Here is a 23,397-nt window from a genome sequence, read left to right as displayed (position 1 = left end):
AAAGTACGTAGACGCAACGGAGATGATAAACACTAGTTTGACCTCACAAGCATACCCACGAACTATACCCATAACCTCCATCGCTATAACCCATAATTTCCTTAGCCCTATCCCACTCGAAAAACCCGTCTTGAAATAATTCGCTCATGATTTCGTCGTAGTATTTTATGTATAATACTAATAATAATAATAAGATTAATTATAATATTAATCTTAATATTAATAATATTAATAATAATAATTATATTATATATTTATATAAAGAGAGATTGAGACGAGTGAAGATGGATGAATGAATTCAGCTCGACCCAAAAACGCGTTTTAAAGCATTTGAGCTCACCTAACCCCCTCATGCGATTGCATGAGGATTGTGTGGAGATCTCATGCAATTGCATGAGACATAAATTTCAATTCACAATCGCACGCCAAAACTTTATGAAATATATATATATATATATATATATATAATATATTTAATCTTTAGAATTAATTAAATATTATATTATATTCTCGTGCATAGTTGATTTGTAATTTTAGCACCGATGAGTTGTACGTTGAAGCTCGACTAACGTGCCGGTTCCGGTTTTTCGAACACATTTTCGTACGCTTAGAAAACTGGTACTTTATGTTTCGTGTAATGCACCTTTGTCAATAACAAGACTCAAATCAATGAAAAATTATCCCACTCAAAGTATAACTTATTCATTTGAGTGTTTTGGTCATTTACTTCTATAAACGACGTCTCGTTGTTTACCAAAATGTATTATTTTAAATCAAAACATTTTATGACTAAATTAATATATATATATATATATATATATATATATATATATATATATATATATATATATATATATATATATATATTCATTTTGAATTGTAAATTTATACATGATTTATATGTTTGAAATATTTATCTAATAATAAGATTTTTAGTTTTTTCTAAAATAATCATATTTCAAAGATTAGTATATATAATCATTTAAATAATAGAATTTACTATGTCGTATTACGTTTACATTCTTGAAACGCTATATATATATATATATATATATATATATATATATATATATATATATATATATATATATATATATATATATTATATATTTATATATTTATATAAAACTTAAATTCTTCTAATTATATAAAATCAATTTATCCTTATAAAATAATAGATTATAAAAATTCAGTTTTTGAAATCGTTTTCTCACATTTGAAAAATAGGTCAGTCAAATATTATGAAATTCAATTCTCCACTAACTTTTGTCTAACGTTCGTCAATTGACACATTTGTTCTTATATGTAAATCACTTTACCAAATATTCTGAATACCGTTAAAAGGAAAGGTTTCTTAAATCAAAGTAGACCTCTTAACAGAGATTCGTAATCGTACAATAAATATTATAAATCAATCATTTGATATTATTTTCTAATTCCCTTGATAAACATATTGAAACAAATACGTTCATGTAAAATATTATACATTTAAATACTTTGTTAACATTTCAAATTATAATATATACACATATATATATAATCATATCCGTGTAATTAATGGTTCGTGAATCGTCGGAATTTTGTCGAGGTTAAATGAATGTATGAACACAGTTTAAAATTCTCGAGATTTAACTCGAGATTTAACTTAACAAACTTTGCTTATCGTGTCGGAATAATATAAAGATAAAGTTTAAATTTGGTCGAAAATTCCCGGGTTGTCATAGCCGTTGGTACAGTGCATCCACGATTAGACCTGCGGTCGACCGTGGTGCAGCCGCATAGCAGTTTTACCAAGTTGATTATTTATGTGTTGGTCTTTTGCTAGAGATAGTGTAGTCTTATGAACTCATGTCGTCTTACATGTGATTAAACACTTATCTCTTTTGTGTCATCATCAAAACAAAGTGATTAACTTATGAATATTATAATTGGATTCTTAACCAACATTTTTGTTGAATCTTTTTGAAAAATAATTTGAACATGAAAATTTTGGGTTTTACTTTAATTTAATTGATCTTTTGTGATAAACTTATGAACTCAACAACCTTTGTGTTGATACTTTGTAGTTGCTTTCACAACTTGAGTATTCTCAGATGATTGGTTGTTTGATTTATGTCATGACTTGTACAAGGTCGGATATTTCTTTTAGTGTGGTAAAATTGAGTAGATATACTAGTAATTCTAGTACTCATAATTGACAAGCAATTAGGTGGGTACCGAAGTATTAAAAGAAAACTATGGACTATAGTATATCTTATAGTGGATTTCCTTCGGTAATAGAAGGATATGCTGATGCGAGTTGGATAACTAATGCTGAAGACCCTTCTTCAACAAGTTTTTAGGTGTTCTTTCCTTGGGAGAGCTGCCATTTCATGGGCTTCCAAGAAGCAAACATGTATTACTAACTCAATGATGGAATTTAGATTTGTTGCTTTAGCTGTTACTAGATAAGAAGTAGAATGACTTAGAAACTTGATTCATGAGATTCCATTATGACCTAAACCTATAGAATTCATGTTAATCCACTGTAATAGTGTTACTACATTTGCAAAGGCTTATAGCCAGATATATAATGGGAAGTCTAGACACTTAGGTGTAACATGAATCGTGAACTTATCACGAATGGGGTAATTTCTGTAGTGTTTGTGAGGTGAAAATGGAATTTAGATGATCACTTGACGAATGGATTGGAAAGAGACTTGGTTGACAATTCTATTGTGGGGATAGGTTTAAAGTCCACATAAATTCATGATTATAAGATACCAAATTTCCTTCAGATGAAAATCAGAAGTTGAATTCAATGTGGAAGACTTATACTTAGAAATTGGAGTACATAAAGTTTTGTATCATCCTACGGTACGATATGTACTCAGACATGTTGAAGGTGAGGTTGAAGTTTAGCTTCTTAATGGTTCATTTGAAAAAGTGCAAGAGCAAGTGCATGACTAAAGTAAAATACCTATGTGAATGTGAAGTTTTTCCCCTTCAACAAAGCTTATACTTTTGTTTTGGATACATTCATGAATGAATATGGATACATGGCTTGTAAGGTGTCAAGATGGCTACTATCATGACTTGGTCTACTCGAAATTTGACTAAATGTTTTGGTGCTTTGTATTCTTAGTCAGCTGAAATTTGAATGAGTGTTTTATGTGCTATGTCTACTTAGTCAGCTGAAATTTAACTAAGTGTCTTGTGCTCCTTCTTAAGAGGCATCACAAGTTTTGGTGCTCCATTTTAAGAGGCAGCACAAAACTCAATATCACATGCGTAGTGTATGGGGAAGTTGAGATGTAGACAATTCTTTTGTGAACATTACATATCATTGTAATTTCATTTTTTTTCTCAATTAAATACTACCAAAACTAGTACTACATCTGTCCCATTTAAAGTGTCAACATTTTCATTTTGAATGTTTCATATTAAGTGTCCACTATGTATTTCAACCAATCAGAAGAAGTTATTCTGGAGAGACTAGATTTCTTATTGGTGAAGAATAAAGTCGATGAGATTTTCTAAAAATGTGTACAAAAGTAAGTGGACACTTGTAATGAGACAGATGAAGTATTATGTTCTTAAAATGATATAAGTTGTGTCTAATTCTCATAATAAATTAACATATACTCCATCGATCCCAAATTTAATGTCATGTTTTGACTTTAAAGGTTTTTTCTTTCCAACTTTGACTTAAAATTATTTTTTATGTGTTAGATAATATTTGGTGAACGTTATATCGTTAAAAAATATATTAAAACCCAATTCATTGATATAAATTTCATCGAAAAATATATAATATAAAAAATATATATAATAAAGTCAAAATTAGAAGAAAAAGACCTCAAAAGTCAAAACAAGATTATAGATTTGGGAAGGAAGGAGTATTACTTGATATATATTAGCAAATGCCACCTAAGCTTGGCTTGAGTGGTATGAGGGTGGGATCTGTTAGTACTACTTTCTGTCTAGCCGTTAATATATACCACTACAATACTAGAACTGCTCGGCATGGTAGGACGTGTTCCCGACTTATGTTTGCCCTCGGGAAATTCCATGCAGACCTGGATCACGCACGAGTTCTCTGTGGAGTGGCCTTATTAGTCAAACTATGAGATGGTCCGTCTAGCGTGTTGTTGCTAAGTTGTGGAGTTCTAGAGTGAGAAAATATTGTGTGAGAGAGTGAAAGTGTGTTCTATGTCACAAGTGACTGAACTGTCAAATGTGGTGACCCAGGGGGTCTATTTATAGGTGTAGATCCTCCGTAATTTTCGGATACACGTGTCAGATACTGGTTAATTCAATTATGCGAAATATCTGTAACCGACTTGGGCTTGGCGCAGACGTGACATGTGTGTCGCTCACATGCTTATTTAAGGGCTTAAGCATAGAACTTGCCTTCAAGGCTTATGCATGACGCTAGGCGGCCTGGCACAACCATAAGACGTTGAACGGTTGTTTAATAAAAATTGCTATTGTTGCTTTCTTTTATGTGTTTCGAGCATTTTTTTCGTATAAAAATAATGCTTTTATGCGTGTAGGCCATAGAATACACCATTAGGATCCAACTTGGGGTGAGTGGCGGAACTAGGATTTTTTTCTCACCTGGGGCACAAAAACAATAAAACCATAGCAATTTTTGGGGACAAAATATGGAGGTTTTGAGGTAAAAAATTGAGGTTTTTAGGTAAATTATGAAGGTTTTTGGGTAAAAATTGAAGGTTTTTGAACAAAATTTGAAGGTATTGGGGCAAAAGTTGGAGAATTTTGAGCAAAATTTGAAGATTTTGGGGCAAAATATGTAGGTTTTGGGGCAAAAAAAAATTTCACTGCGGCAAAGTCGAAAAATCTAAATTTTTTCACTGAAAAAACATCCACTGGGGGCGGGCGCCCCCCTCTGCCCCCATGTAGTTTCGCCTATGATTGGGGTACTACCAATCAATGTTCGATTCTCACTCAAAGCATGGAGTTTCCAGCCTGATGGTATTACCAACATCAATGCGATTTGTGAAGGTCTCTAGAGGTTTTCCAACCTTCAATAGTACTGCCAAAATTGTCGCGAATTGAGTTTCCTACTAATCGTGTGTGAGTGACAAATGAGAGCATTCGATGTTAATATTGTCATTAAAAAATATATAGCGAATTTACATAATCGTTCATACTCTGAAGACTTTGGATAATTCACTCAATTAGTATTATAATTATAATTATAAATAATAATAAACTTTAGATGAGATTGATGTCTTTATCAAGAGTTAGATAATCAATGTGAATTAAGCTGCAATAAAATATCTAAGGGATATCATTATCTTTTATAAGGTACGGAGTATTTTAAATGCTTATTAACACTTACATTTTTGGAAATACGTATCCTGACGTAATACGAAATTTCTAGCATGGTCTCAACGTGTTTAGTTATTACTCGTTGTATGATGACTATGTTCACGAAAATCATTGTATTTTCCTTCTAAATACATTGCCACTTTGTGTTTTACATTAGAAATGTAAAATATTAGGATTGTTTATGATCATGTTTTCTCGATACTGTATAATTATCACCCAAAATTTAAATGTGTCATTTTGAGTGGTTTATCATCATAAAACGCAATGTGTACAAACAATGGCATATATATACTCCATTATATACGTACTAGGGTTCTATCTGAAATTTTGTGGTACTGATAATTAGTGATAAGCTAATAATAAAAATTGTTAATAAAACGAAAACAGAAAATGACAAAATTTATAAAAAAAATATACTATTTGATGGTTGGAGTAGAAGAAAATAGGTGTACACTGTAAACTATACGTAAGGAGTTGTACCATTGACATATTATTATTATCATTGTAGACCAATAAAGGCGTTAAATTTTTACGTATACGTACGTAGCGTCTTAATCTGTAATTCATGGTACACGTGGTGTTGATTGTTTGGTTGTCGTTTTGTGTCTCATTTCTACTAATCACGTGGTAGACAATGATTGGATCATGAGTGACTTACTAAACACAATTTCTTAATTTGTTATTCTTTAATTTAATCGACCTACTTTTTGTTTTCTTAACAAACCCAAATAGCTTTAACTAGTCCGGATCCGGCTCGCGCGATGCGGCGGGAGCTTTCGGGCTGTGTATTCATATTTAACGTAGCGTTGTGTATTTATAGTGGGGAAAACGACTCATGTCTTAAGCGCCGTTTTAGATGTCGCTGTCTTAAGCGTTTTTTAAAAAGTGTCCGTTTCGAACGTAGTTAGTTTCGTTTTGTTCATAAATTTTTTTCGAGTGTAACGGTGCTATCGGAAAAATTTAACTTGCGGCGAACAGAAAGATACGGGCTGTCGTTGTGTTTAAGCGTTTTTTTAAAAAGTGTCCGTTTCGCGTATAGTTAGTTCCGCTGAGTTCGTGAGACTTTTTCGAGTTGAACGGTGGTATCGGAAAATTTTAACTCGCACCGAGCGAGAAGATAGGGCTTGTTATAAATGCGGGGGGAAATAGTTTCTTTTATTTTAATAAAATTTTATGTTTACAATTTCTACCCCTGAAAAATTGTAAAGTTGAGGGGCTATTGTGTAAGTTGAGTCGAATTTGAGGGATCGATTGTAGTGTGAACGAAAACTCAAAACTACAACTGGAATAAATTGAAACTATACATTTTTGTCATGGGGTTTTTAGTATATAAGATTTAATTAATTCATTCGAAGAAGTACACGAGTCGATAGAGTAATTGACATGTACGACAGAAGAATTTGCATAAAACCATGAGAAATACACGTGTCAATAGATTAATTGACATTGACAAATATGATTATGACAATTAAATTTGCTTTTATAACCGGGGGTGACATCGAGTGAAGATTATAATTTAACCATTAAAGTAGAAAAAAAGATTGTGAGTTTGAATTTATACAGCAAATATAAATTTATTATGTGGTTTACCATGCACGACTTTAAACAATTTAAAAACCAGATTGTTGCTCCTAGACTAATAAACCGAGTCGAATACTCAAGCAAAAAAAAGAAACCCAAAAATTGCTTTAAATCGAATAAAATTAGTGTCAATTAACTCTTCTCAAAAAGTTGTCCTACAAGAAAGAGAACTTTTAGGGAGAATGGAAATCCTCGCAATTACGAGGACTTGTACTCACAATTTCGGCGACTACATGTCCTCATAGTAACGTTAGTGAAATAAAAATTCAATTTAGGCTCACTTTTTATCAACTAGCTAACTTTTAATTTTTGAGGACATGAGTCATGAGTGTCCGCCAAATAAGTGTCTTCAAAAAAGACACTTATCTAAGTGTAGAGACTTTAATTAGAGAGATGAGAGTATAAAGATACCGGCTTTCGGGAAAGGAAATGCGATATTCTATATCAAAAAGAGTAGACGAGGAGATTCAAATATATGTGGCCAGCAGGCAGTCGACGTGCTTATCGTCTGTGACAACACTACACAGCGAGTGGCTCTTTTAGGAGGGCATCTGTGTGACAATACTACAGATAAAGTAGGGTCCAAATAACGAGAGATATGTAACGGGTGGTTTAATCCCCTCGGATGATCTCAATCGCTGTTAAAAAGAAAATTACGCCTAATCCTAAATGGAATGTAACGATGTAGAGATCTATGTGTAAGCATAGTATTTATTTAGATACGCTCAAATGACCCTCCTATTGTGTATTTTGATGCACCTATTTTTCAAAGGCAGAAGTAAGATGCTAAATATGTGTTACTAAATATTATTATATTTATTATATGAAACATTCTTTAAAAAGTAAAATGATATATTATTATTATTATCATTATTATCATTATTATTATTATTATTATTACACGATAAACAACTCTAAGACTAGTTCTAACCCTGCCTGTGACATCACAGACAGATTTGTACTTTTTGGCTCAAAAAGTACATTTGTCTGTGACATGACGTGTCAGATTTTGACCCTTCAATAACCCCAAATGTCAAATGGAAGTGTCAAATTCAGTAGGGTCCATCAGTTTTGTATTTTTTTCAAATGAATTAAAATGGTAAATAAGTACAACAAAATAAAATAAATTACATATTAAATAAAAAAATACATAAATTAATTTTCATAAGAATTTAAAAATACATAAATTAACGATTACATATATTTAATAAAAAAAACTAATTCGCATTGCGAAAAGTTGGTGGAAGGTTCCAGATATGCTCGACTAAATCCTCGGTAAGTTGGTTGTGCATGTCTCGATCCCTTATTTCTATTGCGATGATGTCTCGATCCCGTCCTCTGTTCCGTATACGTTCCATACCATTTTCCATTTCTTCGGTAGTGAATCTTTCTTCCCATTTAGAAAGTGCAAAGCCATTATCTTCAAGTATCATGTTATGTAATAAGAGAACATTCCATCACTCTTCGCATCCTGTTAACTGACATACTTCGTGAAGCTATGCGTATAATATGAAAATGACCTTGAAGAACCCCAAATGCCCTCTCTATATCCTTTCGGGAACTAGCTTGAAATCTAGTAAACTTAATCGTTGGTTCTTTAGTAGGACATGAATATCCTTTAACTAAAGTTGCCCAATCGGGATATATACCATCTGCAAGGTAATATCCTTTGCTATATTCATGCCCATTTACCTCAAATGGTGCGGATGGAAAATTTTTGTTCTTAAGTTTATCAAATATAGGTGATTGGTTCAAAACGTTAATATCATTGTTGGAACCCGACATCCCAAAAAAAGCATGACAAATCCACAAGTCATATGAAGCAACTGCTTCAAGCATAAGGGTCGGTTTCTTGTGATCACCCCGAGTGTATTGTCCTTTTAAAGCAACAGGACAATTCCTCCACTCTCAGTGCATACAATCTATACTCCCGAGCATACCCCTAAAACCATGTCTCTCCTCGTGTGCACTATATAATCTGTAACATCCCGCCTTTTTTCGTTTACCTTCCGTTATACTATTTTAAAGTCCGTTACATAATTATAACATCTTCCGTTAATACGTGTTTTAAAATATCTCGTTTATGTAATTCACGCACCCGATTCAAACATGAGGGACTAAACTTGCCAAGGAGCCAAACTAGTTGACTAGGTCAACTAGTCAAGCTCCCTCCTCCATTCATTCTTTCACTCACTTAATACTTCCACCTCCTTTTTGCTCTCAAACATTCAAACAAAGATTCATCATCTATTCAAGAACTAGCAAGCATCAATTTAAACATATTACATATTTAGAATCCTCGCATCTTCATCTTCGAATCCATACTAATCTCATCTCGTTTGGATAACTTTCTAAAAACACTAAATCTTTTGTTCTTGATGTTTTTAACTTATAAAAGTGTTAATTAGTGTCTATGGCTCAAGTCTAACATGAATATATGATTTGTATGCTTGTTCTTGTCATTTTGATGTAACTAGCTTAAACTTGAAATGGGTGTGTTTGATCTTAAGTTTTAGTTGATCATATGTTGTTAGATGTTAATAGTGCATGTATTAAATGTGTTACTAGCATCACTAGCTTCAATTTAGTATGTAAGTTGACTTGGAAAATCCTCATTAACATGATTAAGGATTTTATGATTGTTAGTTATGGTTTGGTGGCCTTAAATGTGATCTTTGATGCATTAAAAGCCTTGCAATGTTGTTTGTAAGTGTTTAGTAGTATTATATGCTTAATTACTTACGAAACGGCGTATTATATATGTGTATTAAGTTCCTGAATCATCTTATGCATTTTGTGAACTTGAAACCTTAATAATGAACTTTTAATGATCACTTGACGAGAATTTGGTTATTGTAAATGATATTTTTACGTGATGAAAAGTGTTTAGTTGTATTCCTCGTTAAATTACCTTTCCAACAATATAATATACGTGTTTTGAATGTTTACGGTTCATTAGTTATGGTTGTTTGAAGTTGGATTCGTGCATTAAGTGTTCAAACTGCCCAGATTGCTGAACAGATACATGGAGAGGCGCTCCAAACCGGCTGTCCAAAATTTCACTTTTTCGTTTAATTCTAACTATGCTACGCACCTCCGATTAACATGAAACTTGGCCAACATGCTTATATATGATTAAAAACCTCAGAAAAATAGTTCGGGACCCGACCCGAATGTGTTGACTTTTTCGTTGACTTTGACTTGACCAAAGTTGACTTTTATTCAAACTTAACCGAATACTTATGCAATCGTTCTAACATGCTTTTATACTTGTATCTTGCATGAAACTTGACATCGTGATTCACATGCTATCTATTAATCGAGTCGTAACGAGCCATATGACTAATTGAACACTTTGACCAACTTCATGCTTACCGATATTGATACAACCTATTGTTTAGGTCGAGACTAGCATTCTTTCTTGCACACGTTTACTTTGTGAAGTACAATTACATTCGTGCACTCAAGGTGAGATCATAGTCCCACTTTTACTCTTTTATACTTATACGTGGGATGAGAAAACATAAACGATTTATACTTTTATACTTTGAACACAAATACGAAAGCAAAGATACATACGAGTTAGAACAAAAATCCTCAAGACCAATTATTATCAGTTACACATGTAGGGTGTAAGTGTGAACTTATGTTGTGTGGCCATACGGGTTTGACGAACCCTCATCCAGATGGATGAAACGTATTTTCGGTATATAGTGTAGGTTCTAACACTATTATGCAGAGGTAAGATTCAGTTAAGCTTTGGTAATTGGGTGCTCGTGATACAAATAACATCTTTTGGGATGTATACGCTTGATATTCACTTTATACTAAATCTTGTGGTTCAAAAACATACTTTGCAAATACGTCTATGATTTCACCAACGTTTTTCATTGACAGATTTTCTATATTTTTCTCAGGTCCATGAATACTAGGTGATACATGCTTCCACACTATACTTTTTGATACTTGCTTGGATGTCGAGTATACATGCATACGTGAAGCGTCTTTTGACTTACTTTAAATTGTGTCGCATATGTTTCAATTGTACTTTAAACGTTGTAATGTAACTAGTCGTTGAACTACTTTGTAAACCTTGAAATATCCCTACTTTTTAAATGAATGCGACATATTTTTGGTCAAACGTTGTTTTAAAGACTTATGACCACGTAACGGGACCTAAGTAGACGGCGCCGTCAATGACGATTTTGCCGGGTCGCTACAGATCGTTGGTTGTAGGGATTTAGAGTTCATTGGTGTTAACCCCGAGTCATAGGGTACATTAGTGAGTCTAGACTACAATCGACATATAGACTTGAAGTAGGAATTACTTGACTACTTGTGCATTTATACTCGAACTCTTCTATTCATATCCAAATCTTATTCCATCTTAATCTCACGTTGTTTAATTTGATTGACACGCCACCTTGACTATATGAAATAATGTCGAATGCACATATATTAATTATAGTAATATAATTGCCGGGATTATATTACGGTGACTCATATGGACGTTCCGACATTATGACATAAAGAATTTAAGGCGAGTCAAGGAAAATTTTCTCTCTATCCTTATTCCATATCACGGTTAGTATTATTAAGAATACTAATCAACGATATTCTTATGTTTTGAAGAAACAATGCCTCCTCGCCGTGTACCACGCCATGAAACTCCCGAACAAGCTCTTCAACGAATGATAGCCACCGCCGTATATGCGGCCATGGCCTCTCACTCTTCCAACAACAACAACAATAACAACAACCACAACAACAACAACAACAACAATGGAGCCGGTAACTCAAACGAGGGATGCTCCTACAAAGCTTTCATGGGGTGCAAACCTCATACTTTCGATGGGACCGGAGGACCGGTTGCTCTCACTCGATGGTTTGAGTAAACGGAAGCCATTTTTAGCATAAGCGGTTGCCGGGACCAAGACAAGGTCAAATACTCCACCCACACTTTCGCCGGTATCGCTCTCACGTGGTGGAACACGTATGTACAATCGGTGGGTACCCATGAAGCCCACGCTCTCTCTTGGTCCGATTTGAAAGAAAATATGATCATCGAATACTTCCCGCGTGAAGAGACTTGCAAGCTCGAACAAGAGCTAAGAACTTTAAAAGCGGTCGGAAATGACCTCAAGGCTTATAATCAACGGTTCGCCGAGCTATCTTTGATGTGCCCAAACCTCGTGAACCCCGAGTCGCTAAGGGTTGAACTTTACATGGATGGCCTCCCTAAGAGCATCAAACATGGGGTAATGTCATCCAAACCCGCTAACCTACAAGAAGCTTTAAAGATAGTCCGCCAATTGATTGAAACGGTGGATGAAATCGTAGTACCGGCACCTAAGGCCGAGGATAAATCGGGTGGCAACAAAAGAAAATGGGAAGCCACTCCATCAAGCAACTACAACAACAACAACTTCACCAAAAAGCCTTTCACTTCCGACGGCAAGAAAGGTTATGCCAGAATTTTACCGTATTGCAACAAGTGCCACAAACATCATTTGGGTGAATGTGGAAGGCCGTTTTGCATCAAGTTCCAAAGAAGTGGCAATTTGGCCCACGATTGTAGAAATACCGCCCCCGTTGCTCAAAAGGGGCCCGATGCACCAAGACCGGGTGTTTGTTATGAATGTGGCCAACCGGGTCATTATAGGAATGTGTGCCCAAAGAAGAAAGCTAACCCCGATGCACGCGGCCGAGCTTTCAATATCAATACCGAGAAAACCCGAGATGACAATGAACTAGTCATGGGTACGTTTCTTCTCAACAATTCTTATGTCGCTGGCTTATTCGATTCGGGTGCCGATAAGAGTTTTGTATCCAAGACTTTGACTCATTATTTTAGCACTCCACCACTCCCACTAGATACTACTTATACCATTGAAGTGGCCAACGGGAAACTATTGAGTGCCGACAAATTTTATCGGGGGTGTACGTTAAACTTAATGGGTAAAGAGTTTGAAATTGACTTGATACCTATAGAACTAGGGAGCTTTGATGTAATCATTGCTATAGATTGGTTAGCCAAAATGAAATCTCACATTCTTTGTGATCTTAAAGCGATTCAAATTTCTATCGAGAATGGTGAACCCTTGATTGTCTATGGCGATAAGAGTTGCACCGGACTCAATCTCGTCTCGTGCATAAAAGTTGAAAAGTACCTTCGTAAAGGTTGTTTCGCGATTCTAGCCCACGTTAAGAAAGTCGAGACCGATGAGAAGCATATCGATGATGTGCCAATTGTTAGTGACTTCTCCGATGTTTTTCCCGACGAATTGCCGGGTCTTCCACCTCATCGACCGGTAGAATTCCAAATCGATCTTATTCCAGGAGCCACACCCGTAGCACGTACACCGTATAGACTTGATCCATCCAAAATGCAAGAATTGCAAAGTCAAATTCAAGAACTACTTAACCGTGGTTTTATCCAACCTAGCCATTCACCATGGGGTGCTCCGATTTTATTCGTTAAGAAGAAAGATGGATCCGTACGAATGTGCATCGATTATCGTGAACTAAATAAATTGACGGTTACGAACCGATATCCTCTCCCACGCATCGACGACCTTTTCGATCAACTACAAGGATCCCGTGTATATTCAAAAATCGATCTCCGTTCGGGTTACCATCAACTAAGGGTTAAGGGGGAAGATGTCTCCAAAACTGCCTTCTGGACTCACTTTGGTAGTTAAGAATTACTTATCATGCCATTTGGTCTAACTAATGCACCGGCGGTGTTCATGGACCTCATGAACCGCGTGTGCAAACCGTATCTTGACAAATTCGTTATTGTATTCATCGATGATATCTTGGTCTACTCTAAAAGCGAAGAAGATCACGAACAACATCTCCGACATGTGCTTGAACTCTTGAGACAAGAACGACTCTATGCCAAATTTTCCAAGTGTGAATTTTGGTTGAAGGAAGTTCAATTTCTTGGTCATGTTGTAAGCGATCAAGGTATTAAGGTCAATCCCGCAAAAATCGAAGCCATTAGCAAATGGGAGACCCCTACTACTCCTACTCACATTCGTCAATTCTTGGGTCTCGTCGGATGCTATCGTAGATTCATCAAGGATTTTTCTTTGGTTGCAAGTCCTCTAACCGCGTTAACTCATAAGGGAAAGAAATTTATTTGGGCAACCGAACAAGAGTCCACGTTTCAAATCTTGAAGACAAAGCTAACCACCGCCCCTATCTTGTCACTTCCCGAAGGCAATGATGATTTTGTTGTATATTGCGATGCCTCGAAACATGGTTTTGGGTGTGTATTGATGCAACGAAAGAAAGTCATTGCTTATGCCTCTCGACAACTAAAAATCCATGAACGGAACTACACAACACATGATCTCGAACTAGGAACCGTTGTATTTGCACTCAAAATGTGGAGACATTATCTTTATGGGACCAAAGGTACCATCTTCACCGATCACAAAAGCCTCCAACACATCTTCGATCAAAAGCAACTAAACATGAGACAACGCCGGTGGATTCAAACTTTGAATGATTACGATTGTGAGCTTCATTATCACCCCGGGAAGGAAAATGTAGTAGCCGATGCCTTAAGTCGAAAAGAAAGAGCGGTGCTGTGACGACCCGGAAATTTCCGACCAAATTTAAACTTAATTTGTATTTGATTTCGACACAATGAGCAAAGTCAGTAATGTTGAGTAACAAAGTTGTAAACTATATTCATAATATCATTTGACCTTCGACTGCTCTCGACGATTCACGAACAATTAATTGTAAATAGATATGTGTGAATGTATATATAAATAATAATTCGAAATATAATTTGAAGTATTATATGTTGTGGTTATGAAAAAAAATAATAAAATAAAAATAGGATATTATAATAATTATTATTTAAAACATATCTATATATAAATAAAGTATACTAAAAATAAATATTAAAAGATTGTAATACTCGTTTGATGATGGATATTAAACAAGTTTAATATGAACTTAATTTATTTTAAAATAATCGGTGATCCGAAAGTGAGTAATATAAATTTTAGGCTTATTAAAAATGTATTTAGGAACTACTTGTTGAATTTTAAAACTTTTTATATTTTACTTGGGGTTGGGAGTGAATAATTAATGTAAATTTTATTTAATAGTTAATGACTGAATTTTATACCATAATGACTGAAATAAATAAAGGATGTTAATTTAAAATTTTGAGAATTTTTCGAAAAATTTTATCCACCACTAATTTCAAATAGTGCCAGATACACAGTCCATGAAAACCATCGGTAGTATACATCCAAATGAAATTTACGAGATTTTATATTTTACTGTTTCTAATTTGCAATCACGTTTCCTTGTCCCTTCATTTGAGTAATAACTGATTATTATATTATTATTATATTAAATATTAAGTAATATGAATCTGTGTATATATATGTATCTTGATGCCATTGCAAAGGAATCACCACCCTTTTCATCTCTCTTTTCCCTCTTATTTCTTCTTCTTCTTTTCTTGATCCTGTATACAACCGAACAACCCAAACAAAACCCACTTAAGTTGTTTGAACCGAAGTCTAGTGAAATCAAGTGTGCAAGATGAGAAAATGAGCTGCTGCTATACTAATACTACTGTCGTGATAATCAAAACCATTTAAACCATCATAAAAGAATTGTGTTGCTCGTTCATTACTTCCATTTTCTGTCCAGTTTCAGCCGAGAACCATCACCCCACTTCCACCTTATTCGCCACCATAAACCGCCATCAATCATCATTGAAGAACACCAATCACCAACACCTTGAAATCATCCCCACGAAGCCACCCAAACCACCACCTCTAGTCGAAGACCTGCAAGTTTGCAGCTGTTATTATTTTTCTGTTTTGTAGCATCAAAGAACCACCACTCCACCACGAACTTCCACAAAACACGATCACCAGAGTTCCATCTCCCACCTTCAACCACCATTAAAGCACCTGCAGGCACTGTTACAGTCGTAAACCACCACCACCATCTCATTATATATTTTTTTTCTATCTGTTCATGTTCTAATCAATACCCTAGTGAACCAACCAAAAACCATCCTAGTGAAACCCATAAACTAATTATTTTGATTGTTACTACTGTTAATCGTTTTCCTGTTTAACAGCTAACACACACGAAACCTTTTAATTATTATTAACTTACAAATCGTTCACTATTATTAACAACCAACGAGAACCACAACCACCATGACTAATAATTGCAGCTGCTTACTTCTTTTTCTGTCATGAAAAACCAACCACGATCACCTGCACTGTTTCTTCTTTTTCTGTTTTCTATTCCTATTCATAATGAAGATGATGGTGGAGATGTTAACGATGAAGATGATACTCGGATCGTGATGATACTTAATGATGTTACAGCGAGTTATTAAAGATGATGATGATTCGTGAATGGTGAACTGCGATGACGATTATGATGATGATGAGATGATGATGTATGAAAGGGATGATGATTCATGATTAGGTTTATGTTGACGGTTAAGATAAAAGATGATGATAATGGACTGTATTTGTTATCAGGTCGTTTACATGTTTCAATTGTTGTTGGGCCAAAAGCTGTTAATTTCTGTTGGGCCGGACAGGATATACGGTATATATATATATTTCAAAACTGATTTAAATCAGAAAAGTAACAATAGACGGATGGTTAAGGGGTGTAGCGGGTTAGCGAGAGGTCTCGGGTTAGAGCCCGGTCAGGGTCATTTCTTTTTAAAGAAGCTTTTAAGGGTATACACTTTTATTTATTTCTATTATTATTATTATTGTTATTATTATTATTAGTTATTATTATTGTTATGTTAATTGTTATAATTAAAATTATTATTATTAATAGAGTTAATATCATTATATAATTATTAATATCATTATTATTAGTGTTATTATGAATATTATTATAATTAGTATTAATATGATTAATAAGATTATTGTTATTATTATCATTTTAGTTATTATTATGTAATATCATTAAGCATTAATAGTATTATTATTATCATTGATATAAGCGTGATCATTATGAATATGATTATTATGAATATTGTTATTACGAAAATAACGCAAAATATTATTATTATCATTAATATTAGTATTGGTATCAAGTTATTATTATTATTATTATTATTATTATTATTATTATTATTATTATTATTATTATTATTATTATTATTATTATTAACATAAGTATCATTTAATGAATTACTACTAAAATTATTATCTTTAGTAACAAAATAGTTACTTTTATAGATATTATTAATATCAGTATTTTTACTGTTATCATTAATATTAGAGGTAATCATTATTATTAACATTATAAGTATCATTATTATAATTTTATTAAAAACTAAGTAATATCATTATCATTAACATTATAAATATTATTAAACTTGACATAATATATAAAATTTGCATTATTATTATTATTATTATTATTATTATTATTATTATTATTATTATTATTATTAAATCTAATAGTATTATTACCCATATCATAATATTTTCATTAAATTAACTAACAAATGATATTCATATAACAATATATTTAATACACAAAAGTAAACTATATTAATATCTTATTTATTAAAATAAATAAAATGAATATAATGAAACATATAAGTTATTGATATTAAAACTTCTATAACTAATAATATACATAGTTTTTCGATTACAAGTATATGTATTAATATATATATGAATAATATAGGTTCGTGAATCTGAGGCCAACCCTGCATTGTTCAGTTGTTCAATGTCGTCATATGTATTTTTACTACAAAATACAGTATGGTGAGTTCATTTGATTCCCTTTTACTCTTTACATTTTTGAGACTGAGAATACATGCGCTATTTTTATAACTGCTTTATTATATGCTTTTGAAATATATTTTTGAGCTGAGAATACATGAAATGCTTTTATAAATGTTTGACACGATATGACACAAGCAAAACATTCCTTGAATGAATTATTATGCAGACAGAAGTTCTGTGGATTATTATTGAATTAGTTGGACGTGATAATTGCCACTAATTATTGTGAATATTTCCCCCTGATTATTATTGCTTGGTAACCTAAGAATTATAAACGGGTATGGCCCTAATTCACGCGAATCCTAAAGGTATCTACCGGGTTTAACACCCCCACCCAGAATGTTCACTAGACGGAAGAGCTAGTGGGCGTGGTGTTTAGTACTTCGAGGTTTATATATTATACAGACGAGATGTTCTGTTTTTGGGGATATTATTTATGCGCATTATATGTTAAGGTCGGTTACCAAGCCAAGCAATGAAAGTAAAGTGAATGTTATGTATCGAGAGAATGATTTTATACACAGGTTATGTGTATGATATTTTTGTACACGAGATATGTGTACGGTTACTAAGATTTATGAAAATGGTTTCTTACACGAGATAGGTGTACTGTATTTAAATCTTGTGGTCTATCAAAATGATGAATTTTATTGTTTTATGATAAACCTATGAACTCACCAACCTTTTGGTTGACACTTTAAAGCATGTTTATTCTCAGGTATGAAAGAAATTTTCCGCTGTGCATTTGCTCACATTAGAGATATTACTTGGAGTCATTCATGAACTATTTCAAAAGACGTTGCATTCGAGTCGTCGAGTTCATCAAGATTATTATTAAGTCAATTATAATTGGATATATTATGAAATGGTATGCATGCCGTCAACTTTTGATGTAAAGAAAGTTTGTCTTTTAAAAACGAATGCAATGTTTGTAAAATGTATCATATAGAGGTCAAATACCTCGCGATGTAACCAAATGTAATGTATTCGTCCAGATGGATTAGGATGCGGCATTTCAGTTGGTATTAGAGCGGTGGTCTTAGCGAACCAGGTCTTGCATTAGTGTGTCTAACTAATAGTTGTTTAGATGCATTAGTAAGTCTGGACTTCGACCGTGTCTGCATGTCAAAAGTTTTGCTTATCATTTCGTGTCAAAAATTACCGGCTTATCATTCTTAGGGAATCATTTGCTTATCATTCTTAGTCTAGACACATCTTACTGCATTGATTGCATGAATAGTGTATAGACAAAAAAAAATTCATATCTTAGCGTATCTATTACTGTAGACTTTTCTTGATAGCTTCCGTAGATTCCTCCGTAACTTATGGGATTTTAGTATTATATATGCATATGTAAATTATGTATTGCAGGGTACTAATCTACATCCTATAATCTATTTCTTATCGAAAATCCTTCATCTAATCATACGAGATGAATCCCTCAACCAGTTCGAGTCCCTCAGATTCCGATAGCTATTCCGACAGCTATTTCGACATGGATATTCACCTAACCTCTGAAAGCAGTGTAAATGAAATGGATCAACCAACTAGTCATCTTCAATGCTGGATGAATTGAGGATGGGTTCGTAGTCGACTTAACCGATGGAGACGCAAAGAAGGCGATCCATTCCACCAACCGAATTCACCTCTTGACAATGAATTTGAAGCACTTACCGGTGAACCTGTTCGAGACACCATTTTCTCTCTCATTTCCAGAGTATCTCGTCACGATTATTTACTATCTCGAATTTTAGATCTTTTTTCATCCGCTCGTCCGAACCGACAATCATCCCGGTGTAATAGAAGAAGTCAACGAGCTTCGCGCTCGAGTAGTGGCTTTGGAACATATGGTGCAAAACGTACCAGCTTCAGCAACATCACCAGCAACATCAGTACCATCAACAATCCATAACTCAATATCTCATTCTGTACCTCGTATATAATCATCGTTCTACGTATCGTTCTACATCAATTATCTTCGTTCTTCATGGCGATTATGTAATCTCTAATGTTTTAGAGATTATGTATTCTAGTTCGGACGGTAAACCAAATGAGATTAATATCATATTAACTCATTAAATCCATAATTACATCTGAAGAAAATATATATATATATATATATATATATATATATATATATATATATATATATATATATATATATGTAAGTATATTTTCATAAAGATTGTAATTAAAAATTCTTTCGTACAAATTGTTAATGGTGAAAATATTTTAACGGGTAGGTAATACCCGAGGAATATTTAGATTTCACATTAATAAGTACACTGTACATTTTTTCAAATCTAATTCAACAGTCATTTACTATCCTATTTACAACCACCGATATACGTATCTGTTCACCGCAGAATAATTCTTTTCATTCAATTTCATAATTAGATTTTGATCTATCAGAATCCAACAAGTGGCATAATGAAGAAAACATTGGACAAATTAAAATTGGTTAGAAACAGACAAAATTAACTATGAGAAATTTTGTTAAGAATCCACGCTAACAAAATCCTGGCTAACTGTTCCTAGCTAACTGTTAATTCCTTATTACATTTATTTATCGCAATTTATTTATCGCAATTTATATTCTCGCAATTTTATTTATCGTCATTTAATTTCTGTTATTTATTTTACGCACTTTAAATATCGGGACACGTATACAAGGTTTTTGTGATGACCCGGGAATTTCCGACCCAATTTAAACTTAATCTTTATATGTTTCTGACATGATAAGCAAGGTCTGTAATGTTAAGTCTCGAAAACTTTGGAACAGTTTACATGTATACATTTGACCTCTGACTACTTCCGACGATTCACGAACGATTGTGTACAAATAAATATGTAAACATATATATATATATAAATATAAATATATAAGTGTAAGTATCTAATAACCATAAGGTATACTTTAATCAATTGGAATTGAAAATGTAACATAACAAGATAGATACGTTATCGTTAGGATGACTATATATAAATAAATATATGATATTATTATCAATATGATATAATGAATAAGTTGTAATGTAATACTATATTATATTAAATGTAATTACAAGTTAAAATATGACTAATATATCAATATTATTATTACTTTCATTACTAATATTAATATTGATATTTTTATTATTAATATTATTCATTTTAATAAGAAATATAAATATAAAAATTTGATATGTATAAGTTATTATATCATTATTATTAATATCACTATCATCATTAATTATATTAATATTATTATAACTAATAAGATTATTATTATCATTTATAACATTATTGTCATTATTAGTAATTAAAAACTATCATTATTAGTATTAATTTTATCATAGTATTATTATTATTAATAAGAACTACTATTATCATCATTACTAATAATATCATATTATTATCATTATTTTTTTTATTTATATTATTATTATCTTGATCAATAATAATATTATTATTATTATCATTATTAAATTTATATAATTGCTATTATCAGTATTATTATTATTTATTTATTATTATTATTGTTAATATAATTATTATTAACATTATTAAATCTATTATTATATATACATTATTTAATTATTTATAGTAATTGAATATATTCTATAAACAGAAAAATTCGTACATATTGTTATAAGTCAGGATTGAACTATATATTCTTGTCTCTTAATCTGATAACAAATTGAAATTTAGCACAGGACACAAACAAAAGAGGTTACAAGTCATTATCTGAGTTACATATTTCTTTTATTTATTTTTTTTCTCTGTTAATTATGAATGTCCAAATTCATTCAGTATATATCAATTGAACGTTCCTTCTTTGATTGGAAACTTGTCGACTCCTCAATATCATTATCATTTAATTTTCACAAACATAGCAGTTGAAGAATTAAACAAATATATATATATATATATATATATATATATATATATATATAGATATAGATATATATATATATATATATATATATATATATATATATATATATATATATATATATATATCAACAGCTCGATATCTCTGTTCGTCTCTATTTTTTTTACCAAAACTCGAATACGAATTCATTTGAAAATCTGGAATTGCGGTTTTGTTAGGATTAAATCGACTTACCTATCTGCAAAATATGAAGTTCCAATTCTTCATATTGAGTGATAATTTTTGAGTCAAAGATTGATTTTAAAAAGTCAAAGGTATTGTTCTTGGTTAAATTCGAGCTCGTTTTAGTATGGCAGATTCAATTGATGATGTAAAAAGTTTTTATGAGTGATTTAAAAACTATTTCATGTTCGAATCATAGTCTATAACGTTTTAGAACTCAAAATCATATTTTTTTTTTACCTTCGAACAGCAGTTTATTTTTTTTTTGTTTGTTTATATTTTTTTTTCTCTCGTGTTCAATTTAGATAAGAATTGATATCATATAGTTATTAATTGTTTGAGACTCCTAAAACTAAATTTAAAATCGTTGGAGCTTGTTTGAACTTGGGATTGAATTGTATGATTTGTTGATGAAGATGATGAAGCATGTTTACGGGTTATATATTCTTAGGTTCTGTATAATTTCGAATAAGGGAAACAGCCCAGCTGGTTTCATGTGTTGACGGGTATCGAGAGGTCACGGGTTCGAATCCTGCAGTGGCATAAATTTTTTTTGGATTTCGTTTTTTTAAGAGGTAGTCTCAATTTCAAAGTTATTATTATTATTATTATTATTATTGTTATTATTATTATTATGATTATCATCATTTCATTATTATAATTATTATTATTATTATTATTATTATTATTATTATTATTATTATTATTATTATTATTATTATTATTATTATTATGATTGTTATTATTATTGTTATTATTATTATTATTAGTGTTATAGTTATTAGTATTATTATTTTTACTAATAAAAGTTATAGTTACCAAATATGATTATTATCGTAATTATAATTACAATGATGATATTACTATTGTTATTACTAAAAATTATTATCACTACTAGTATTATTATTCAGTAGTATTAGTATTATTAATATGATTAATATTGATACAAGTATTATTATGATTATGGTTATTATTACTAGTGTCATTATGAAAATAAAACCATTTATTATAATATTCATTAATATTAGTATTAATATCATTTTTAGTATTAATAAAATGAGTATCATTAGTAGTAATATTATCGATATAATTAAATACAACTTTTATTTATATTAAATATTATTATCTATATAAAAATATACTTATAAGTATATTACACATAAGTATAAATTAATCGGATTAACAACCTTTATATAACTATCCATATATAACAACTAAATATTTTTAATATATATTTATATAACTATATAGATAAAAATCATTTTTCAAATATATATACAAATTAATAATATATAAAGTTATAATTTTTCGATTACGAATATGTGTATTAATAAATATCCAAATGATATAGGTTCGTGAATCCGAGGCCAACCCTGCATTGTTCAGTATAGTCATATGTATTTTTACTACAAAATACATTAGGTGAGTTTCATTAATCCCTTTTTAAATGCTTTTGCAATATATATTTTTGGGCTGAGAATACATGCGCATTTTTTTTATAAATGTTTTACGAAATAGACACAAGTAATCGAACTGCATTATATGGTTGAATGATCGAAATCGAAT

The 23,397-nt window shown here is 31.8% G+C and overlaps 1 protein-coding gene across 1 annotated transcript; it reads right to left on the bottom strand.

Moving 5' to 3' along the window:
• Positions 1-8,135: 8,135 nt before the first annotated feature.
• On the bottom strand, positions 8,136-8,757 carry LOC139900917 (uncharacterized). The gene is made up of 2 exons (XM_071883665.1): positions 8,439-8,757; positions 8,136-8,338 (listed from the first exon to the last, which is right to left on the bottom strand). The coding sequence occupies exons 1-2, from the start codon at positions 8,755-8,757 to the stop codon at positions 8,136-8,138; spliced, it is 522 nt and encodes a 173-aa protein (XP_071739766.1).
• Positions 8,758-23,397: the final 14,640 nt, after the last annotated feature.

This window comes from Rutidosis leptorrhynchoides, chromosome 3 (genome assembly GCF_046630445.1).
Source record: "Rutidosis leptorrhynchoides isolate AG116_Rl617_1_P2 chromosome 3, CSIRO_AGI_Rlap_v1, whole genome shotgun sequence".
Taxonomy (NCBI): Eukaryota; Viridiplantae; Streptophyta; class Magnoliopsida; order Asterales; family Asteraceae; genus Rutidosis; species Rutidosis leptorrhynchoides.
This window is presented reverse-complemented; position numbering and strand designations above follow the sequence as displayed.

Bases quoted from the DNA above. Each gene is read 5' to 3' on its own strand.
- LOC139900917 (XM_071883665.1), bottom strand. From the start codon at position 8,757: ATGCTTGAAGCAGTTGCTTCATATGACTTGTGGATTTGTCATGCTTTT. The intron at 8,339-8,438 runs GTCATTTTCATA...TGATACTTGAAG, and splicing joins GGCATTTGGGGTTCTTCAAG to ATAATGGCTTTGCACTTTCT.